The sequence below is a fragment of the Bombus terrestris genome, chromosome 11 (assembly GCF_910591885.1).
Source record: "Bombus terrestris chromosome 11, iyBomTerr1.2, whole genome shotgun sequence".
NCBI lineage: Eukaryota > Metazoa > Arthropoda > Insecta > Hymenoptera > Apidae > Bombus > Bombus terrestris.
Genome location: NC_063279.1, coordinates 5,521,178 through 5,542,615, shown reverse-complemented (window position 1 = coordinate 5,542,615; position 21,438 = coordinate 5,521,178). Strand labels below are relative to the sequence as shown.

The 21,438-nt window shown below is 28.3% G+C and overlaps 5 protein-coding genes across 9 annotated transcripts; 2 read left to right on the top strand and 3 right to left on the bottom strand.

Moving 5' to 3' along the window:
• Positions 1–240: 240 nt before the first annotated feature.
• Positions 241–2,556, bottom strand: LOC100642528 (developmentally-regulated GTP-binding protein 2). Its single transcript, XM_003398763.4, has 5 exons — positions 2,400–2,556; positions 1,620–1,927; positions 1,085–1,515; positions 714–915; positions 241–391 (listed from the first exon to the last, which is right to left on the bottom strand). The coding sequence occupies exons 1-5, from the start codon at positions 2,461–2,463 to the stop codon at positions 305–307; spliced, it is 1,092 nt and encodes a 363-aa protein (XP_003398811.3). The 5' UTR covers positions 2,464–2,556; the 3' UTR covers positions 241–304.
• Positions 2,557–2,757: 201 nt separating this feature from the next.
• LOC100651929 (eukaryotic translation initiation factor 3 subunit L) lies at positions 2,758–4,812 on the top strand. The gene is made up of 3 exons (XM_003398757.4): positions 2,758–3,002; positions 3,074–4,534; positions 4,620–4,812. Exons 1-3 carry the CDS (start codon positions 2,982–2,984, stop codon positions 4,752–4,754), a joined length of 1,617 nt encoding a protein of 538 aa, XP_003398805.1. The 5' UTR covers positions 2,758–2,981; the 3' UTR covers positions 4,755–4,812.
• Positions 4,802–10,433, bottom strand: LOC100650969 (ATPase family AAA domain-containing protein 5). 4 transcript variants are annotated; one of them, XM_012313483.3, is made up of 6 exons: positions 9,926–10,433; positions 8,438–9,359; positions 8,036–8,346; positions 6,610–7,789; positions 6,099–6,516; positions 4,802–5,997 (listed from the first exon to the last, which is right to left on the bottom strand). In XM_012313483.3, exons 2-6 carry the CDS (start codon positions 9,334–9,336, stop codon positions 5,236–5,238), a joined length of 3,570 nt encoding a protein of 1,189 aa, XP_012168873.1. In that variant the 5' UTR covers positions 9,337–9,359; positions 9,926–10,433; the 3' UTR covers positions 4,802–5,235. The 4 variants fall into 4 exon arrangements, with proteins under 4 accessions (XP_012168873.1, XP_012168876.1, XP_012168875.1 ...); XM_012313486.3 differs by having other exon boundaries at positions 8,438–9,349; XM_012313485.3 differs by lacking the exon at positions 9,926–10,433 and adding an exon at positions 9,495–9,744.
• Positions 10,434–12,314: 1,881 nt separating this feature from the next.
• LOC100651652 (chitobiosyldiphosphodolichol beta-mannosyltransferase) lies at positions 12,315–14,645 on the top strand. 2 transcript variants are annotated; one of them, XM_048410375.1, is made up of 6 exons: positions 12,315–12,452; positions 13,069–13,411; positions 13,481–13,728; positions 13,826–13,999; positions 14,097–14,211; positions 14,359–14,645. In XM_048410375.1, exons 1-6 carry the CDS (start codon positions 12,437–12,439, stop codon positions 14,570–14,572), a joined length of 1,110 nt encoding a protein of 369 aa, XP_048266332.1. In that variant the 5' UTR covers positions 12,315–12,436; the 3' UTR covers positions 14,573–14,645. The 2 variants fall into 2 exon arrangements, with proteins under 2 accessions (XP_048266332.1, XP_003398886.1); XM_003398838.4 differs by lacking the exon at positions 12,315–12,452 and adding an exon at positions 12,459–12,876.
• A 407-nt stretch (positions 14,646–15,052) lies between these two features.
• LOC105666221 (NHP2-like protein 1) lies at positions 15,053–16,176 on the bottom strand. Its single transcript, XM_012313482.3, has 2 exons — positions 15,889–16,176; positions 15,053–15,665 (listed from the first exon to the last, which is right to left on the bottom strand). The coding sequence occupies exons 1-2, from the start codon at positions 15,889–15,891 to the stop codon at positions 15,285–15,287; spliced, it is 384 nt and encodes a 127-aa protein (XP_012168872.1). The 5' UTR covers positions 15,892–16,176; the 3' UTR covers positions 15,053–15,284.
• Positions 16,177–21,438: the final 5,262 nt, after the last annotated feature.

Sequence of the window (21,438 nt, the reverse complement as noted above, 5' to 3'; positions counted from 1 at the left end):
GTATATATGATCATTATACAACTATAAAAAATTAGTTTCTTTAGGATTACTTTTATATGAATGATATTTATTAAAAGTTGCATTTAAACAATTTTAGTTTTTAAACTAATAAGAAATATATAGTATAAATGTTTCATATTTATACTAAATAGAACAAACCCAGAAGTTGAAGTAAATTTTAAAAGATAATCTCTTCCTTTTCGTTTCAGCAAATGCGTATAAAATGTATAAACAAAATTATACAATGTTCTATTTTTGCTATTTAGATTTTCACAGATGATTTATGCACATAATCATATAAATTTTATTTTTTAACTACTTGAATAACGTCTTCATCGTGCATAACATGTTGCACTCCTACTCGTTGTGGTGAATACTTGGTACTTGTACCCTAAAAAAATATGTAAGATATTATCAATCCATCTAAAAAAATGTTCTTTTTTTTTAAGACATTTACTTGAGAATTTACTATTATCTATAATTCATTATCTTTATTATGTTTTTTCACATATTTTTTAGAAATTTATTATAAAATATGTTTTATCAGTTTTATGAGAAGATTTATTACAACATGTCACACAAATGAATATTGTACAAAATATAGAAATAGATAGTTTATTGAGAAAATATTGAATCAAAATCTTCAACAAATAATTGTAAGAATATAAACTATTAATATTGTGACAACCTAATACATTAAAAGTGATACTTACCCAAACAAGAGCATATTTAAATTGTTGAGCAAGTGTACGATGAATTGCATGACATACATGTTCTACAGTAACCCCTTTTCTTAATATTAAACCATCTTCAAAATCAGGTGGTTGTCCAGGTTTTTTTGTATAAACTCTTATTAAAGATAAATATTCCCACAATGTTTCAAGAAGGAAATCTAGATTCAATTTCATATTACAACTGTAAAAAACATATGAAATAGCGTTCATAATATTGTAATATTTAACTTTAAGATACAAAAATTTTTATATGAATATTTTATATGAAATTAATAATATTTTTATATAAAAATTTGAAAATCAATTTTTTTAACATATATATTACATAAAAATAGATAGAAAAATTGTACCTAACTACTACGCTATTAGGCTGCCTGGCAATTCTATCCACTTCTTCTATTGATATTTGATCTATTTTGTTATGTACATAAAGACATGGTAAATATACTCTGTTAGCATTAATCACATCGATTAACTCATCTGCACTGCAATCTTCACGAAATAGAACTTCTGCATTGAAAATTTTATATTCATGTAAAATCATTTGCACTAATTTCTCATCTACTTTTGTTAATGGACATGTGGAGTTGAATGCCAATCCACCTCCCTTTTTTATCTTAAAATATATGTTTGGCTTTTTCTTATTAAGTCGTATACCAACTGATTCCAATTCTTTTTCTAGGAGTTGTCTTTGTACATCTTGTTTAGTAGCATCTAGCATCATAAGAACTAAGTCTGCTGTTCTTGCAACAGCTATTACTTGTCTACCTCTCCCTTTACCCTTAATAAAATATTCACAAATGTAAGATTTTTATAAACTATTATTATATATTAGTATTATATATTATAGTATATATATTAAATAAAGTTTAATCTTGTGATTACCTGCGCAGCACCTTCAATTATTCCAGGAAGATCAAGAAGTTGAATATTAGCTCCTTTATATTCAATAACACCAGGTATACAAGTTAAAGTAGTAAATTCATAAGATGCTGCCTCAGATTCTGTGTGTGTTAATGTACTTAACAAAGTAGATTTTCCTACAGAGGGAAAACCTATTAAAGCTACTCTTGCATCTCCTGATTTTAATACATCAAACCCTTCTCCTTTTTCAGATTTCTTTGGTGGTTCTAAAAGTTGTGATCTATACTTTGCAAGCTTTGCTTTTAATAAACCTAAATGATATTCAGTGGCTGAAAATAAATTTTGTAAATAAAGTTAACTATTATTCAACTTATAACTTTTATAGAAAATATATATATGATCTTTTTACGATATATATTTATTGTGATAGCAATAATAATAATAAATTTATATTGTTTTCTGTCAAATATATATGGAAAAATTTAATAGAAATATAATAAATTATAAACAATGATCAATAATAAATACAAACATCTTTTAAAATAAATTTTATTAATAAATCAGCAGTGTATACAAAACAGCAAAGATTTAGTTAGTTTCAAGATGATTTATCAATATTGAAGTATTTTAACAATAATACTAATTTTAATAAAAGGACAAAATTATGTATATCGGAAATGACAAATGTTTGTATTATGTGTAATTCTTTGCGTATGTTACAAGAGTATGCATAAATGAGTATACAGAAGCATTTCTACATAAGGTTAGAAAAAACAATTTAATCTTGAAATATGTACGAACCTTTATTCTTTTGCGTCCGAGCTATTTCTTTTTCAATCTCAGATATTTTTTCTAATATGCCCATTTTATATACCAAACAAGCACACAATAAATTTACATTTACAAAAATGACACACACTTTTACATGTGGTGTCCGTGACAATATACTTATATATTTAAAGATATCTACCATAAACAACAAATTATTGTGAAGAACGTTCATTGCTGTTTGATTACGCCATCTATAATTCGTCCAACGCGATAAGGCAGTTAACGTAAACAAAATTTGTTTATTGCAGTTGCAATAATTAGCTGCCAATTAGTGTCACTTAAGTGTCAATAGACGGCACCTAATAGTTGCAACCGTAGTAATTAAATTTTGTTCATGTTTATTGCCTTGTCTCGTCGAATAGACTATTAATGTTGAATTTTATCCCCAAATACAATTTGTAAGAGGCATATCTTAGTTTGGATTAGTTTATGATCACGCCATTTAGTAACTCGTGAATTATTTGCCGATCTTTTTGGTTAGCTTGTTGCTTTAACGCATAGGTTATACCAAGTGTTTTATATAAGATATAAAGTTAGTTAGAAGTAATTACCATGTATGACGATTATAGCGAGGTAAATATTACTTAAGTAAATATTTGTATTTTTTATCATATTATAGTGATTAATATTTATATTATTTTCAGTATGATGCTTATGACGATTATGGACCACCAGATGTTCATGGTGACCAGTATGACAGATTAGGTTATCGTCAAGTACCAGAAGTTGTACGAAATTTCCTGGTTTTCTTACGCAATTGTATAAATGAAGGAATGATTTTTGAGATTCAAAATCTTTATGAAACAACGTTCCCGAAAATCTCAGAACAATTGTTTGATAAGTCTTCCTGGCCAGATACTCAAACAATTGCACATATAGTTGACAATGATCCAGTATTTCTTACTCTGTATAAAGAGCTTTATTATCGTCATATCTATGCTCGAATGCAAGGACCAACATTAGAACAACGTCTTGGTTCATTTTATAATTACTGTGATCTTTTTAACTATATTTTACGTCCAGAGACTCCAGTTCAATTAGAGTTACCCGATCAATGGTTATGGGAGCTTATTGATGAATTTGTTTACCAATTTCAGTCTTTTACTCAATATCGTGCTAATTTATCAAATAAAACACCTGAAGAAATTGAAAATTTAAATGCACATAGCAAAACATGGGATGTATTGTGTGTTTTGAATGTTTTACATTATTTAGTAGATAAATCAAAAATCAAAAGTCAATTAGAAGTATATGCAAGTGGTGGAGATCCAGATTCTGTTGCTGGTGTATTTGGAAGACACTCTTTATATAAAATGCTTGGATATTTTTCTCTTGTAGGATTATTACGTTTACATTCTCTTTTGGGAGATTATTATCAAGCCATTAAAGTATTAGAAAATGTTGAACTTTATAAAAAGAGTGCATACTCGCATGTTCCTGGTTGTCAAATATCAACAGCATATTATGTTGGTTTTGCTTATATGATGATGCGGAGATATGCAGATGCAATCAGAACATTTTCTGGTATTTTATTATATATTCAAAGAACCAAACAGTTGTTTGCAACAAGAAGTTACCAAAATGATCAAATTAATAAGCAAACAGAGCAAATGTATCATTTATTAGCAATCTGTCTTGTTCTTCATCCACAATGTATAGATGACGGATTACAACAGGCGTTACGTGACAAAAATTATCACGAAAAAATGTATAAAATGCAATATGGAGATTTAGTTGAATTTGAATCATGCTTTTTATTTGCATGTCCAAAGTTTTTATCTCTTACACCACCAAACCCTGATAATCCAACTGAAGATTATGTTCGAGAAGCAATTAAGCATCAAACTCAAGTCTTTATGGATGAAGTTGTTCAACAAAAGATGTTACCAACTATTCGTTCATATTTAAAATTATATACTACTTTGCCATTAAGTAAATTAGCTACATTTATGTGTAGTAATACTAGACCAGATGAGAGCTGGGATTTAGATAAAGAAGTCAGTGCATTAACTATTCATCTATTGTGTTTTAAACATAAAATGAAGAATATTGTTTGGACAAAAGGTGCATCAGGATTAGATGGAAAATTTCAATCTGGCTCAGAGGTAATTTGTTATTTAATATGACATTGATTAATTCAATTTTATGTTTACTATCATTAAAAAATAATCACAATGCATGTTGTTACAGCTGGATTTTTATATAGATCACGATATGATTCATATTGCGGACACGAAAGTAGCTCATCGTTATGGGGACTTCTTCATTCGCAAAATTCTAAAATTTGAAGAATTAAATCGCAAGTTACATCATATAAAAATTTAAGTCTCTACATTGATATCATTCTTACTAAAGAAAATAAAAAACATTGATTAATAATAAATATTTCTTTTATTTATTTAATCATAAGATTCAAGACATAATCTGTTAGCCTAAGACAGTTTGGAGGCACTATGTATAATACAACTTTACATTAATTCTATGCTTATACAATATTACTGCTCTTAGAAAAAAGGTATATAATGTTGAATATTTCTCAAGATAACATAAGTATTTTGCTTCATTATTAATATATAAAATATTTATGTATGTTTTTAATATTATAAAAGTAGGCATGACTGACAATCTATAATCTATTTTCTTGAAAAAAAAGGATTAAAAAGTAAAATATAATTAAATAATAACACTCATTTTTCTAGCGTTTTATAAACATGCACTGCTTCTTTTGATGTATTATATATTTAAAAATAATATTTGCACTATGTTTATAAATGTTTATAACATATTTAATGCAAAAAATTAATCGTTATACGAGACCACTATTATTTTCACTTTGTGTATTATTGTCAACGTTATCGTGCATTATTTTGCATGCTGCCGTTAAAATATTAGGTTGAAATAATGTAGATGGTGCTTTCAAATTATGAAGATAATGAAAGAACCGATTTCTTCTTTTATTATTGTTGTTAGCCCTTAATGCTTCTGCTCTACATATTGTTCTTACAGATGGGAGATAATCTGTAGCTATAATTTGATGGTCGAGCAATAACGATGTAGTTTGTGACAAGGCTTCATTTACTCCTTTATTTGACTGTTTTTTTAACATAATATTATCTTGATATTGTGTCCCATTGTAATCATTCAATTCCTCTTTACATATAATTTTACTACCTATCCATTCAGCTATTTCTAGACATATATTACTAGAAGCTGAATATGGAGCAGTATTTTCGACCAAAGATAAATTGGGTTGTGCCTTTATTTGCCACAGATTTAATGCACAATCTTCTATTTCAATTAGAGATGATAGTAAAGCTATATTATCTAATTTATTTGCTATATTATTTATTATGTTTTTGTCATCATTGGTTACTTCGTTACTTGCAACTCTTTTCCTTTTCCCCCTCTTAGTTAATTTAATTGCTGGCTTGTGTATATAATACCGTATATTTTGCCAAAATGAATTTTTAAAATTTATGGTCTGTTCCAATATTCGTGGTGGGCCAGATAACAATAAATATTGTAACTGTAATATAGCTTTTCGTAAATCACCGCTTTGCAATAACTCCTATAAATAAGAAAAATTTTAGTATTTACAATTTCATTTCTATAAAATTAATAAAATAATGCATATTAATTTTGCTTATACATCATATAAGTAAAACTTACTGTTATGCAATTAGATGGAAGTCTATAACCAGTTTCTGCCAATGAAATTAATTCTAATAAAACACAAACTCTATTCCCAACAGGCTCTTGAAAATAAATTCTGTTTTGTTGAGGTGCCATTTTATTAAGATGGGAACAAACGTCTCTACACGTCATAACAATTGGACGCTTTGAATTTGATGCTAATTGATATGCAGCAGAAATAAAACCTTCATCTTCTTCAAATATAATATCAACATCTTCTAAAAGAATGAGCGAGTTTTGTGGTATTTTCTTTCGCATAATTTCATCGGAAACTAGGTCACAAAATACAGACGTTTTCTCATTTTTCTTAATTCGATGTGATTTAGTTGCTTCTTCTAATTCTTTTAAAAGCTTTTTTCCTGTTCTTTTAGATGATGCATTTAACTCTAATACACTAAAAAGAACATTTTATTATATATATATATACACAAATTATATAACATTCTTAATCTTACACGTTAATTTAATATAATTTTTTAATACTAACGTGTAACCAAATTCATCTGCTAGTGCATATACACTCGCAGTCTTACCACAGCCATGTGGTCCGAGTAATACAGCTACTTGATTATTTTCACTAATTCTTGTTTGACAACTATCAGATGAATAAAATTCATCTCCACTGCTAACATCCTTATTAGTAAACATTGGTTTCCACCCAAGCAGCCATTCCCTCAATTTTGCTACTGCTTCTTCGTTTCCAACTATTTCCTGAGAACATTTTGGTCTGTATTTGTAAGTCCAACTACAGTATTCAAATTGATCCTTCTTAGTTTTGTATTCTATTACTTCTTTTTTTCCCGATTGTTTATTTCTTTTAGTTTTTGTTCTAGGAGATACTATTTTATTAGGTTCTTCCTTGACAATAAGTGAAATAACATCCCACATGTCTTTTACATTTGAACAATGCTTTTCAATATCTGTTAATACTTCTTGAATTTTCGGTTTGTTAATTTTTTCTAAAGTTTTCAATTTTTTCTTGGAAAAATCTATTAAAGATTTAAAATCGTTTATATCTATAATTGGAACATAATTGTTACAGATTTCTTTTGGGATATTAAAAATGTTAGTTTCATGCCAAGATAAATTATTTAACTGTGTAACATGACTAATAAGTGGAAATGGTAGTATACTACAAACATTTACTTTCCGATTTTTATTTTTACTATTATTATCTGTCATATCTGGCTGTAAAAACAATCGTCGTGCTGCAATTATTTCTGGATTTGGCTTTTTCCGTTTGGTAAATAAAGGAGCTAATTTATCAAATGTTCTTTTTTTTAAACTGTTGTCTTTGATAATCATACAATCCTCTTCACTTTGTTTATTTTCTGTAGTATATTCTAAATTAGTGTTACTATAGTTCCTTACGTTACTATTTTTTATCAAAGTTGAATTATGTTTATCACACTTAATAAATTTCTGTTTATTCTCAGATTTGTTATTTAAACATTTATTGTTATTTTTTGAGCTTTCTGAATGTTCATGTCTCTCTAGCTTTAATTTTGTATATTCATCTGCTGGCTTTGATATTCCTTTTACATTCCTATTTTTTGTTGATAAGTTTTCTGAATCTAGATTTCTAGTTGATCCGCATTTTTTATAATTTTTCATATCTAATTTAACCTTATTTCTTGGTGAGAATAATTCTTCATCACTGGTATCACCTATTTAAAAAGTAAATAATTTATTTTAAAAAGTATACAATAAAATGTATGTATAATAAAATATTAAAATAAAAAGTCAGCGATCAAAGTGTAAAAGCTCACTGCCATCAACCAAAATATTTGATTTTGGGAGACTCCCATATATTTTTTTACATCATATGTATTTCTCTCTCTTCCTCTCTCTTTTATATAATGAATTAAATCTTTTATATAATGAATTAGAAGTAATATTTTGGTTTCAAATACCTGCTGAAGCATTTTCATTTTTGTAAGTTTGAAGTTTGATTCGCAATGACCATCTATGCTTGTGATTCTGGTCATTTTGTTGCTTTTTTTTATTATTCAAGATATTAATGTTTTCAGATTCTATGATTCTAATGTCATCCATTTGAGATAATTCTAATTTATTAGGTTTCTTATTTGTTTGTATTGTACTACTTAAATCTGACTTATATAATTCACATCTAGCATTGTTTTCTGTCATATGTACATCAGCTTTTACTACAATAGTGGACATATTTGCCATATTTGTATGTACTAAATCCACTGGAATTTTGCTATATTGTATAAAATAAACATAAAAAGAAATATTGAAAATAAAAGAAATTCATAGTTCAAGAGAAAAATGAGGAACTACTAATTCCTTACCTGAAATAATTTAATAAACTACCACCTGATTGCTTATGATTTAAAATAGTTGTACTCATGTTACTATCCTTTCTCTCTCCACCTTTAAACAGCTTTATACGATTTTGTATTATTTGTTCTATTTTTTCACCTTCTTCCATCTCTGCAAGTTTTCTTTTAGAATATCCTTTCTTATCAGCTAACGCTATTAGTTTTTCTTTAGAACGTTTTAATCTCTCTCTATACTCTTCTGATTTTCTGCTATTTACTTCTTCATTTTGAGGAAGAACTTTTATTGGTGAGACATATTGAACTACCTTATTACGATTCATTAGAATTTGAAAAGCATTTGATTCTTCCCTACTATTCTCAATTTCATTATTAGAATCAATAGTTACTACCTCTATATCATCAATAACTTCTCTACTTTTAAGTGTATTATCTATGCTTACATCTTCACTAATGTTTGTCTTATTACTCAGTTCTTTTCTATGCTTTTTATTACTGCTTAATCGAGTTCTAATATTACCTTCTTTACTTTGCTCTCTATTTTTTATATCAAAATCATTTGTTCCTAAATTTAGATAACTTGAAGCTTGATCTGTTGATTTATTTCGTTTGGAGGGCTTTCGAACACTTTTTGGAAAAGATTTTTTTGGTGTTTCATATGAATCTTTATCTTCGTTATTTATCTTAGCAAATGGACTAGGCGTTTTATCAATCATATCATTGCTATTATCCATAATATCACATACTCTTTCGTTAGAATTCGTTCGAGATATTTTAATTTTAACACGATTACGTTTTCCTTTAGAATCCTTTCTATACTTCGTTTCTTTTTTCGTATCATTATCAGAATGTATCGATACGTCATTATTAGACTGTACATTGTCCTCAAAATACTGTGTAATATTCCTCATCCTTCATTACTACCTGAAAAAAACTTCGAAAATATGAAAATTACGGTAAAAGCAATTGATATAAAATTTGCTATTTGTACAGCAATAGTATAAGATTTTGGCGCCACGACACATGTGTAATGTGTATACTACAGATATGGATTTGATTATAATATTACCATCATTTGCTTTAGAACTCTGTTGGCAATATTACAAATTAAATTCCTCAGTTAGGTTATTTCTACTTTTCATAAGCAAATTTTTGCATATATATCTTAATTTATAATAAAATAAAGCAACGAAACAATATCACATAAATATATGTACTTTATTTTATCTTATATAGAAGATATTTACTTGGTTCTCATCAGTGATCAGTGATCTTAGTCATAAAAGTAATTTTATGAGATATAAAAAAAAACTATAAAGTAATGTAAAATTTTAGAAATTATTTATTTAATTCTTAGAAAATATTTATATTAAATTATTAAAAAACGTAACATTTTTATATTATGATTTTACAGGCATTTAAGTGAAAAAAAATTATATAATTATTGTTCACTGATAAGTATGTAAGCATATATAAAAGTTATTTATAATATAGGTCCACCTTTTGAATTTTATTATAAAAAATGAATCTCTAATTTTGTATAAAATTTGTTTGCTTTCAGATTGTTATATTATCCATGAACTTAAGAATTTAATTTCTATTATCTATCCAACGAGATGAAAGAATAAACATAAACAAAATGTGATTACTGTTGCTGCAGCTATTGGTTGCCTACTAGTGAAACTTGGGTGTTACTAGCCGGCAGTAATAACATTTTGTTTACTTTTACCAAAGAAGAAATGGAAGTGCCCACGTTTATGGTTCTGGTGACTTCCAGACTAGTGCTGCATCATGTGGCTAAGTGCTGAAGGTGACATATGCTAGCATATACAAGATCCTATAGAATTAGGGATCTGCCACGTTTGGTTATACGCTAGCATAGACAAGAACCTATTGAGTTCCGCGCTACAAGAACTTATTTAATTGTACGATTCTACGGAAAAATTCATGTCTACTTTCCTATACAAGACAGACAAATACGAAACTAACAAAATCAGAAAATAATTAAACTAATTGTGTTACCTAAAAAAGAAAAATTAATTGTTTACTATATTTCTTTTAGAGGAAAAAAAGAGAATATTCTCTTTCAGAGGATAATAGATCAGTGGAATGATGCAATAATTTTAATATATACACCATTTAGATTTAACGTTAACCCTTAGCAATGGTACTGGTATGAATATTTTTTCATTGGTACGTACAATGGCATTTATTAAGACAAATTCAATGACCTTGCATATGAGATTATTTACTGTTGTAAAATGTTATAAATTCGTCAGTTTCTAAGGAATCAAGTGAGCCGGAGTCGCGCAGCTACCAGCTATTAGGTTATTCTAAATGCTAGGAACAAATATCGAATGTCTTAACTCCTATGATGCTTCACAAATTACCAAACATTACTGAATCGCGAAAACTCAAACTTTAGTCAACATACTTTAGTCGAACAATTGGAGTGCTAAACATGTATATGACAGTTTCATTTTATTTTGTTTGATGCTTTAAGTTTTTAACTGAACTTCGGTTTTTGAGCGCCAATCTTATAACTTGTTTTCCATCTTCTGATAGTACTCGATGAATAGAGACTATAACATCATATGTCACATCACATGTGTGTTATCACATCTAAAATATAGCAGCTTTTAATGTATTTTAGAGACAAAATTCAAATCCAATTTGTGAGATTCAAATCCAGAGACAGTTTGTGGATAAATACCTAACCTACATTGACACATGCGTTCGTAGTCAATCTATATACATCAGTTCCACCGTACGATTATAAGATTTACGACCCGGTATTTACTACTGAGGCAAGGAAAGGCGAAAGTATAAAATTTGAAAATATGGCTATGACGATCATTTTTTACCCGAAATATATAAAGTAAATCCTACAAAAAATAGACTACGAGTAGAAAAAAGATGTTTTGGTGAATAATGCCGCACTCGAACCACCAAAAGTTTATTAGAAAATGAAGAAGAAAAACAAGATGTACAAGAAAGACAGCTCATAATCGAAAAACAGCTGATGAGAAAAGAAGAAGAACAAGAAAAAAAGAACGACATCAACAGCACCACTGCCATTACCAACAACAGCAAGAGACAGGAGAAGGAAAAGTAAAAGAAGGAGGAAATGAATTATTTATTAATAAGCCAATGCTGGACTATACAAAAGTGCTGTTAAGATTCTGTGACAATGAGAATTCAATGGAGTGACTAGCAATTGAACAGCAGACAAACTGTGATGTACAAGTTAAGCCAGCTTATGAAACAATGGTGCTCTGTATCTCTCATTTTCCGAAGAACCAATTCCTTCAATGATTTTAGAAATATCTAAAGGAGAGGTTTCCGTTAAAGCTGAGGGAAATCATTAAGACATTAAGGAAGAAGGACGCAAGTCTCAAGAGTGACGAGAAAGGGCAAAAAGCAATTGGGATTTCCTCGAAGGCAGAAGTTTACACTTGGATAGTTTGGATAGTTTTCTTTTGTAAGATGGTCTATTGGTATAGAGATACCATATATATTAGGTATATTTGATATTTGTAAATGTATTGGTTATTTTCTTCATTGTTTGTTAATAAATTATTATATTCTGACATTTTGTACTATTTCTAACTCTTCTTTATATGTGTTATCGTTCTTCCAAATTATCGTATCTTCGTGTAAAAAATTCATAGATATATTAAATTTTCATAAAAATTTGCGATTTTCTTCCGAAATGAAATTTTCGCTACCAATATTGGCATAATTTTCTATATTTTTTAAAATAATTTTTTTGGTAGGGAGTTATAATTGGCAATTTTTTAAATTTTCATTGAAAGATTTCGTATTTTCATTTCATCTTTCACTTTCATTTAATCTTTCTCCTGCTTTTTCGTCATTCTTTCACTGGATACGAAATGAGAATTGTCGTCTGTTTTCAGTATAATATGAAATGTTCATTTTGATATAATCCACCAAATTTTAAGACAATCAAAATTCATAAAATCAATAAATTTAGCCAGTAATGAAAGTCAGATGGATAAAAAGCGTGGTTAGTTACATGGTTACACAAATTAGTTGTTACATCTTTATGTCCTTACATATTGCCTATAGTCAATTTTCTCCCTACTTTTACTAACTCATTTCCGTGAACGAAGTGTAAAGTGATCATACTTTTAAACCAAGGTTCTACTTTAAAATGTGGAGTGTTTATTTACTATTTGCAATTTTTCCAATTCTGTTTTTAATTAGACAATTATGTTTAAATCTATATAAAGAACATAAAAATGTTTGTATTGTTGTTCTTGGAGATTTGGGTAGGAGTCCTAGAATGCAATACCATGCGATGTCATTTGCAAAAGAAGGTTACACAGTGGATTTTATAGGTTATCCCGGTTCATTACCTTTAAAAGAAATAAGAGAAAATTCTTCTATACATATTTATTACCTTCATCCTCCCCCAGATATAGAAGATAGTACGTATGTACTTGTATAACGAGTAAATACTTTTATAATTTATGTTGATTAATTTTATTTAAAATAAACACTTTTATTATTTCTTTTGTCTTTATGTTTTATTTTATAATTGTGTAATACAATTTGTTTGAAGTAATAACTGTATGTAAATATATATTTGTAGAATAAAAGAGTTTTTTGTCATATTTCAGGATTGTCTCGTTTACCTTATTATGTAGTAAAAACGATATGGCAAACATCTAACCTTATATGGATATTATTCACTAAACATATATCAAATTACATATTAATACAAAATCCACCGGCAATACCAACGATTCTAGTTTGTTGGTTTTATTCCATGGTTGTTGATTCAAAATTTATTATTGATTGGCATAATTATGCACATACTCTTATGGCATTAACACTAAAAAATGACCATTTACTTGTAAAATTTGCAAAAGCAATTGAAACATATTTTGGTTCTAAGGCACATTATAATTTTTGTGTGTCTCAAGCAATGAAGGAAGATTTACAATTGAAATGGGGCATCAAGTTAGTGTTTTCATATATAAAATAATTCTTAGTTTGGAATTTATTATTCAGTATCTTTTTCTTCTTTAGAGCTGAGGTATTATATGATCGACCATCAAATGAATTTCAGCCTATATCATTAACAGAAAAACATACATTTTTATTAAAATTAAGTGAAAAATATAATGTATTAAGAGGTTCTGAAGAGAACTCAACTGTATTTACGAAATATGTAGAAAATGAAGCACAATTATACCCTAAAAGGCCTGGGTTTATTATATCAAGTACAAGTTGGACAGAAGATGAAGATTTTTCAATATTGTTAAATGCATTACAGGGTATGTTATATTATTATGATCATTAATTGATGATATCAATTATTACCATTTACTATTAAATTATTTATTGTTATATTTAAAACTTTTTATTTCACAGAATATGAAAATGCATTTGAACAAGATATTTGTAAACTACCAGATTTGATTTGTATGATAACTGGTAAAGGTCCTTTGAAAGAATTTTATATGGCTATTATAAAACTAAAGAATTGGAAACATGTCATAATCATGACACCATGGCTTGAAAGTGAAGACTATCCTAAAATGTTAGGTACTAAAATCTAATATAAAATTTTGTATTTATTCTAATATATTTTTGTATATAAGAAGCATAAATTAATAATAAGAAGCATAATTTACGTTTATAGCCAGTGCGGATTTAGGCATTTGTCTCCACATATCATCTAGTGGATTGGACTTACCTATGAAAATTATTGATATGTTTGGTTGTGAACTTCCAGTTTGTGCATATAACTTCAAATGGTAAGCAGAACATTATAATATATTATAATTAGATTATTTTATTTATTGTACTTATTGAAGTTTATGTATTATGCTTTCAAAAGTTTTGAATCTATAAATGTTAAAATTTTATATGTAGATTTTTTGTACAGTACATTTATCTTTTAGTTTATCAGAACTTGTTAAACACAAGGAAAATGGAATGATTTTTTCGAATGACAAAGAACTAGCAGAACAATTGAAATCATGGTTTGAAGATTTTCCTAATAACGGTATTCAACACCAATTGGATATAAAATTTCGAGAGGAGTTACATAAATTTCAAAAAAATCGGTGGCATGGTAACTGGTCTTCTATTGCCTTACCTTATTTTAATCAATAATTTATGACTGTAACTTCGTTAGTGCATATATTTTTTTTATTATAGCTTTTATAATATATATTTCGTTAATTTATATGTTTTATTTTTTCTAACCTTTACATTTTTCTCATTACTTACTTAATTGGAAACTTTTGTCATCATCTTTTTTTAATTGTCTAAAGTAGTTAATTTAAAAGATAAATCCTATTGGTCTAATCATTTTGGTAAGAACAAAATATAATTTTAATAAATAAGTTTGGTATTAAGTGTTATTAAATCGTGAATGTAGGTAAGTATACAATGTGGTCAATTTATTATTGATAGCGCTTTTCTCATAAATGGCAAATATACCAAAGTAATGAAAGAAAAATACAATACATCAATATTTTATGCTTATAATATTTAAAAAAAAAAGAAATGATTTTTTATTTTTTAACTGAAATGTTGTTTATTCTTTTACACAATTTGAAAGTAACTATCAAAGTCATACAAGATCATGAATTTTATATGTGATAAAAAACATTTATTTTGGATTGTGATACAGACAGAATATCAATATTTTTTAGTTAATATTTTTCAGTCATAAAAATAACTTATACATAAATTTCACTGCATGAAAGATATATAAGGCTCGATCTTTTCAAATTATTCAAAATTCTGTGTAAAAAATAAAAACGATAGTATGATTATATTTAAATTTAAAAAGAATGATTCTGCATCAGGTACAAAGTGTTTAAACTAAGAGACGTTCAATCTCTTGTTGTATAGCCTGAATCTGTGGTTTTAATTGCGATCCTTCATTAACTGTCACAGAGCAAGCAACAACAGGCCTAGATACACCACAAGCACGACCTAGAGCTTGTTTGCTTCTAACAAATACATATGGTACATTTTTATCTTCGCACAATAATGGCAAATGCAGCAAAATTTCTAGAGGTTCTGCATCTGCAGCCATTACGATAAATTCTGATAAGCCACGATTTAATGTTTTTGTTGCTTCATTAGCTCCTTTCCTTAATTGTTTATAATTCATGGCTTGTTGCACTAAATTCAAAATTTTTGAAGTCAAAGTAGCGTCTGCTAAAGGATATGCTTTAGGGTTAACTTCATCTCCCTATAAAAGATATTTAAATAATTAGGAAAGAGTAATATTCTTTTGAAAAAATATATATTTTGACTTAACATCGATATATAAACAAATATAAATAATTATAATTATTTTCATTTATATTAACTGAAAGTTGGTAAATAATCACGTGTGAAACTTAACCTATAAGGTTACACGTGGATAAAAGAGAACAAATAATTGTAAGTATGAATTATAAATAACAACTTACCATTTTTGCTGATCAAATTATGTTTTGAAATATATCTTAAAAAGAATAGTTTGTTAGAAATTAATTGCTCCTCTCCGCGATTATTTTTACTTAAAAACCGCTTCACTGAGGATAGAACTCAAACAATCGCTTTAAACTGCGGCAGCCCAATCGCGGTTGGCTTCACTTATACAAGGTGTCACATTTAAATTGATCTCAAGAGTAATTTCAACAGTGATTTCAGAGGATATGTATCGAGATATTATCAAAACGTAAAAGTTGAATGGTTTTTATGGACACGTATTTGATGAATAATATTTTTATCGGCAGATGTATAGAAAATATATAAAAGAGACATATCGCTTCTTCTTTAGATGAATAAATAAATCATTTGAATAAATAAATAAATCATTTGTTCATTTTGTAAAAGCGTTACTATATAGTGGATCCTATGTATAATATGCATACTAATATATACATGTGCGTATTATATACATATTTCTTTATCATTACCAAATAATTATCTCAATGCAAAATATTATTTTATAAGTAACATTATTAATCTTTTATGTTTATACATAAACTGTTCATATCAATTACATCGAAAAATATGATTTGTTTATCTTTTCCAAAAATGCTTTATGCAAACAGTATGTTTGAGAATTTCCTTCTGTACATACGTTTCTTTGGACATTAGAGCATACTTTTGTACCTATTGGTTCTTTCTTTTCATTCCTGCAATTTAGAATATATAAATCGCATTCACATGCTCACACGCGCGCGCATAGGAAATGTCAGACATTATAGGCATGATAGAAAACAATACATATACATATATATATATGCAAACATTTTATTTCATGGTAAAATATGTAATATCTTACTCAAAAATATTGGTTGTGTATTTCTCTGGTATTTTCTCAATCATTCCACATTGCATTATATTCCACGAAAGGTCTATAATACTAGGCACACATATTAAGTCATTTATAGTTTCAGATTTTTCATCACGAATAGTATCTTCACTTTCATTTTCGATTTGTTTGGTTTCTTGATAATCTGTCATGTACACCATGCTCGAAATATTAAGAAATAGTAAAAAATATATCGCTATGCATATGTAATATTAAAAATTACAATATTAAACAATGTATATATTAACAAATATATTACTATATTTAAACTATATAAGGTATTTTATAATTTAAAAATGATACGTTTCGTAATTGTACGTGTACTCTGTTGGAACTTGTAATTTCATGTATGAATTCTAATTTGAATAAAGTGTAGCAGAAGTGTAGCAGAACAGTAATATTTATAAAAAGACACGAATAAAAATCGTACGCCTTCAAAATGACCGCTAATGATGGAGTTCTATGTAGAATAAGATTCTTAAAGTTCTATGTAGTATTAACAATTTACTTTTTAAGCAAACACATTGCGGAAGAATTAAAGTCATATTGTATCCAAGCGGTACCGAATCTTTTCCTTTTATTCGTTGCTCTTCTCTAGGATAAGGTTCAAATAGATCTAGATACATGTTTGTGTCTCCACCATTTTCTACACAATTAAGCAGTTTCTCGCATGAATCTGTTAATTTCGTTTCAGAAGTATCTGTCAATTTTTGAATTTCTTTCCAATTCGTGCAACAATCTAAACAGTCTTCGCTCAACGATTTTAATTTTCTTTCGTTTTCTAAGCAGATGCATGATGCTTCGTCCTTACATGTACAATGACTGCTTTCTTTCCTGATGGTTCCACAAATTGATAGAATAGTAGATTCTGTGGAATTTCTGCATATGCCGTCTTCCTTTTCTATAGTTCTATTGTTTCTCTAAACATAAGTAAATTTATAGCTAGATAAATTATTTTTTTGTTGCATTTTTTACATATTTCCTTGTTTTAAAATTTTTGTCTTCCATCATCTTCGTGTGCAGTAATCTTACGAGTATCACGATAATATATATCTTTTATTTTGAAGTTCTGTTTAATTAATAATTAATGGAGGAGGACGATTTGAATTCAAAGAGTTGTTGATCGAGAAGTGAGAGTGGATCGAGAGGTCAGAGTTAATCGAGTTAGTCGAAGAGTAGAGTGGTTAGCGTTGTCGAGTTGCGAGAGGTGTTAGCGTTGTTGAGAGTGGAGTTGTTAGCGTTGTCGACTTGCGTGAGTTACTAGCGTAGCTGAGAGATTGAGTTGTTGGCGTTGTCCAGTTGCGAGAGTGATCGAATTAGAGTAAGACTGTTACATTTAGTTCCATATTAAATAATCATCGTTCTCTGTCTCATTAATATCTGTATAACTAATTTATTGTAAATAAATTACAAATAATAAATAGTATCAAAAAAATGTTATACCTAAATTTTCCGCGATACTACAATATGATATATACATTTAATCAATTATAATTAATTATATTATAATTAAAAAAGTGGTTTTTAATTTTGTTATCTATGACGCACTATTCCGACAAATCTAAGAAAGTTATGAGTTAATAAATATGATAGGCCACTTTTATTGTAAAAGTATAGATGTTGTCATTTAATAACTTCAATAAAAAATTGGCATTTTAAAACTTTCCTAATTTTTAAAAAATAGGATTTTAGGTAAAAAGGTCTTAAAAAATTCCTAGGTATGTAACACTATAGCTTGAGTATCTCAAATTTTTACCATAATTTCTTATAGGATAGAGCAAAAGAAATCAAACATAGCCTGTAAATCATGTTTAAGCTTGTAATCATGATCAATAACTACCCTAATAATAGAGGTAGGGTGCTAAAACTTGGTCGAAATGGATTTCCTACGAAGCTCTTTCGATTGACGTTTGACAATTTTAATTTGATTTAAATACGCTTTTAATATGTTTATTCGGCTATGCCCTTTTATTAAAGAGCATTTCGAAAAGAACTTAAAATGAATGATTATTATTTACCGATTTCTTTGACCACTTATCTGTCTTCGTGCATGGCGGTAAAAGTCCAATATACGCGTTGCGTGGAGAATTGATAAAGTATTTATTGCCATTTCCCTTCAAATTAATTACTCCATTATACCTTGTTGTACCATACGCTGGTATAGGGCCAGTATTTCTCGTAGTACAATTTACTAACATTTCTTTATGAAACTTTTCGACTTAGATTGGACATACAGATTTTCTAAAGATATATGAATGTGAATAATTCATTATATCACTCAGTTAGTTTTTAAAAAATGTTCAATATATAGAACTGTTTAATTTTAATGGTTTATACAATAGTTTATACAAACATTGGAATTCACATGATCTTCGATAATTTATGTTGATCAAAGATAGAAATTTAACATGATCCTAAAAATTTGTAATTAATTTTCTCTGGTTAATAATTTACCGACTGATGAATTTGCTATACATATGTGAAATCATAGAAAGCAATGACTGGCTATGAAAACACGGAAATCGATATTGCAGCGCATCTGCTTCAGGGCAAACCTGAAAAGATATGAATACAGTTTTAGGAGTTTGAATTAGAACAGAACATGGATATGAATTGACACTATCTGAAATATTACATATTTGAAATAACGTATTATTTTATAACGATTTCATTTTTCAAAAACATTTGTGACTTAATATTTTGGGAAATAATTTTCAAAGAATAATTATTTTGCATTTGAAATATTTACATATTTATATAAATACCAATTCAAAGTATATCATGGGATTAATACTAAACCTACTGACACTTCGAGTATATCTATTTCTACCGTGTGCGGTTAAAATGACCGGTGATTAAAGATGTAATAGTTTTTATGATTTAACTTAGATAATGGTTAATTTATGACTAAATGTATATAAAATGATGAACTTTCGTGTAATTTCGTCTAAATTTACATTCGTTTAATTTCAATTATAGACTTAAATAAAATTACACTTTTATTTATATAGAGATATATCTTATTCAACTTCGCTGCATTTTTTACAAATTATCTTATTATCATATTTCCAATACATATTTCCCGCATCTTAAATAAATTTTCGTAATTTTGTAACCTTTACAATTTTTTACTTGACAAGTTTTTTGTAGTAAGTAATCTAAACTCGTTGATAGTTTCATTGCATGGCTTTTTTCCCGCGATTCTTTATATAAAAGTAATGTATGCATCAGGTTTATAACAATTTTGTGAATTCTCTATAAAAACCTAATCCATGCTGTAAATACCATTGCAAATTTATTGGTTCGTAAATGGCTTCTTTCGCTCTTCTTATCAAATCGTATAAACCTCATAATTTCAGCAAAGTCATTCCTGCTCGTTGTTTTTGAAAAAAATGTAGGTCTCCAAATTTTATTCCACAAATATGGAACATCTAAATTCTTTGCCTGATATGCACCTCGGGCATATAGCAGAGCAGTAAATGCATCTATTTGCCGTATTTGCTAAATGCTGTCTTTACTTGTCCTTTCATTATATGCCGTTTAGCATATCCCTAAAAATATTATAAACTGATGTCCTGGCAAGTTTGGGACTCTCATCTATTTCTTTCCAAACTGTCCCATTGGGCCCAGTTTCGATACGTTGGTTCTCTACATTAGTTTTACTCTTTGCTGTCAACGATAATATTTTTTCCTTTTTGCCCTGGACGTGAACGCTTATTTATAAATAATATTCAACTCTGATTCGGTTGTAAATAGCTTTTCACGTGTTTCCATGCCGTTTTCAGTTGCTGAAGTTTCTTGTTCATTGCATACTGAACAGTCTTCTTCTATGTCCGTTATTTTTTTTTTTAAGTCGTGACATTTTTAGGGTAAATATTTATCACAGAATAACACCATGTACGGAGTACAAAATTATTATCAAATTTGATATGCTTTACTTTTGCTTTTATGACAACTTTACACAAAACGCTCTGAGATGCTTTCTATTTGAACTTTAGAGATAACAAGGTTAAATGTTGACTGATCGATTAACAAACTGAGATCTAGGAGGAGAACATATTGATGAGTATTGGCCGTTCTCCACCAATGGTTACACGAGTGTAGGGTTAGGAAAATCCGCTTTTCGTAATGAACGATAACCCTAAAAGACTTCTTGCATATATTAGGTCATCCCATAAGTTCGTGTCGTTTTTCGAGCGGTTATATATGTTAAGATTGTTTACATACATTTTAGTTTCATGAAAAAATGTAATCTCCCTCTCGTTGTACAACTTCTTCCCACTTTTCAAGTGCATGGCCCCTTATCACCGTATGTTTATAAATCGACACGTGAAATGTATACATAAAAGTCGGCACGAACTTATAGGATGACCTAATATTTTATATAATTCCTTATCTTATATAATTTGTAATGTATACCATGGTTTATCATATACACAAATATTCTATGATTACATATATGAGAGGATAGTTATTTATATAGCGTGGAGCTTGTCACGACCGGCATACTTCAAATCCGATGGACTGATGATAGAGATAAAGATGTGGCGGTCTTGGCGACAATGTATATCGCCGAAGTGCCTATTGAGTCATCTATATCCTAACGGTCCTTCCACCGAATGTTCTAAAAGCGTGGCAACGGTCACGTACGCCTGCA

Coding starts and splice junctions, on each gene's coding strand:
- LOC100642528 (XM_003398763.4), bottom strand. CDS start 2,463: ATGGGCATATTAGAAAAAATATCTGAGATTGAAAAAGAAATAGCTCGG. Junction 1,928..2,399: donor TCGGACGCAAAAGAATAAAG/GTTCGTACATAT, acceptor ATTTATTTTCAG/CCACTGAATATCATTTAGGT. Junction 916..1,084: donor CCTAATAGCGTAGTAGTTAG/GTACAATTTTTC, acceptor TGTTTTTTACAG/TTGTAATATGAAATTGAATC.
- LOC100651929 (XM_003398757.4), top strand. CDS start 2,982: ATGTATGACGATTATAGCGAG. Junction 3,003..3,073: donor TGTATGACGATTATAGCGAG/GTAAATATTACT, acceptor TATTATTTTCAG/TATGATGCTTATGACGATTA. Junction 4,535..4,619: donor AATTTCAATCTGGCTCAGAG/GTAATTTGTTAT, acceptor ATGTTGTTACAG/CTGGATTTTTATATAGATCA.
- LOC100650969 (XM_012313483.3), bottom strand. CDS start 9,336: ATGAGGAATATTACACAGTATTTTGAGGACAATGTACAGTCTAATAAT. Junction 8,347..8,437: donor AGTTTATTAAATTATTTCAG/GTAAGGAATTAG, acceptor TATACAATATAG/CAAAATTCCAGTGGATTTAG. Junction 5,998..6,098: donor TTCCATCTAATTGCATAACA/GTAAGTTTTACT, acceptor TCTTATTTATAG/GAGTTATTGCAAAGCGGTGA.
- LOC100651652 (XM_003398838.4), top strand. CDS start 12,600: ATGTGGAGTGTTTATTTACTATTTGCAATTTTTCCAATTCTGTTTTTA. Junction 12,877..13,068: donor TCCCCCAGATATAGAAGATA/GTACGTATGTAC, acceptor GTCATATTTCAG/GATTGTCTCGTTTACCTTAT. Junction 13,412..13,480: donor CAATTGAAATGGGGCATCAA/GTTAGTGTTTTC, acceptor TTTCTTCTTTAG/AGCTGAGGTATTATATGATC.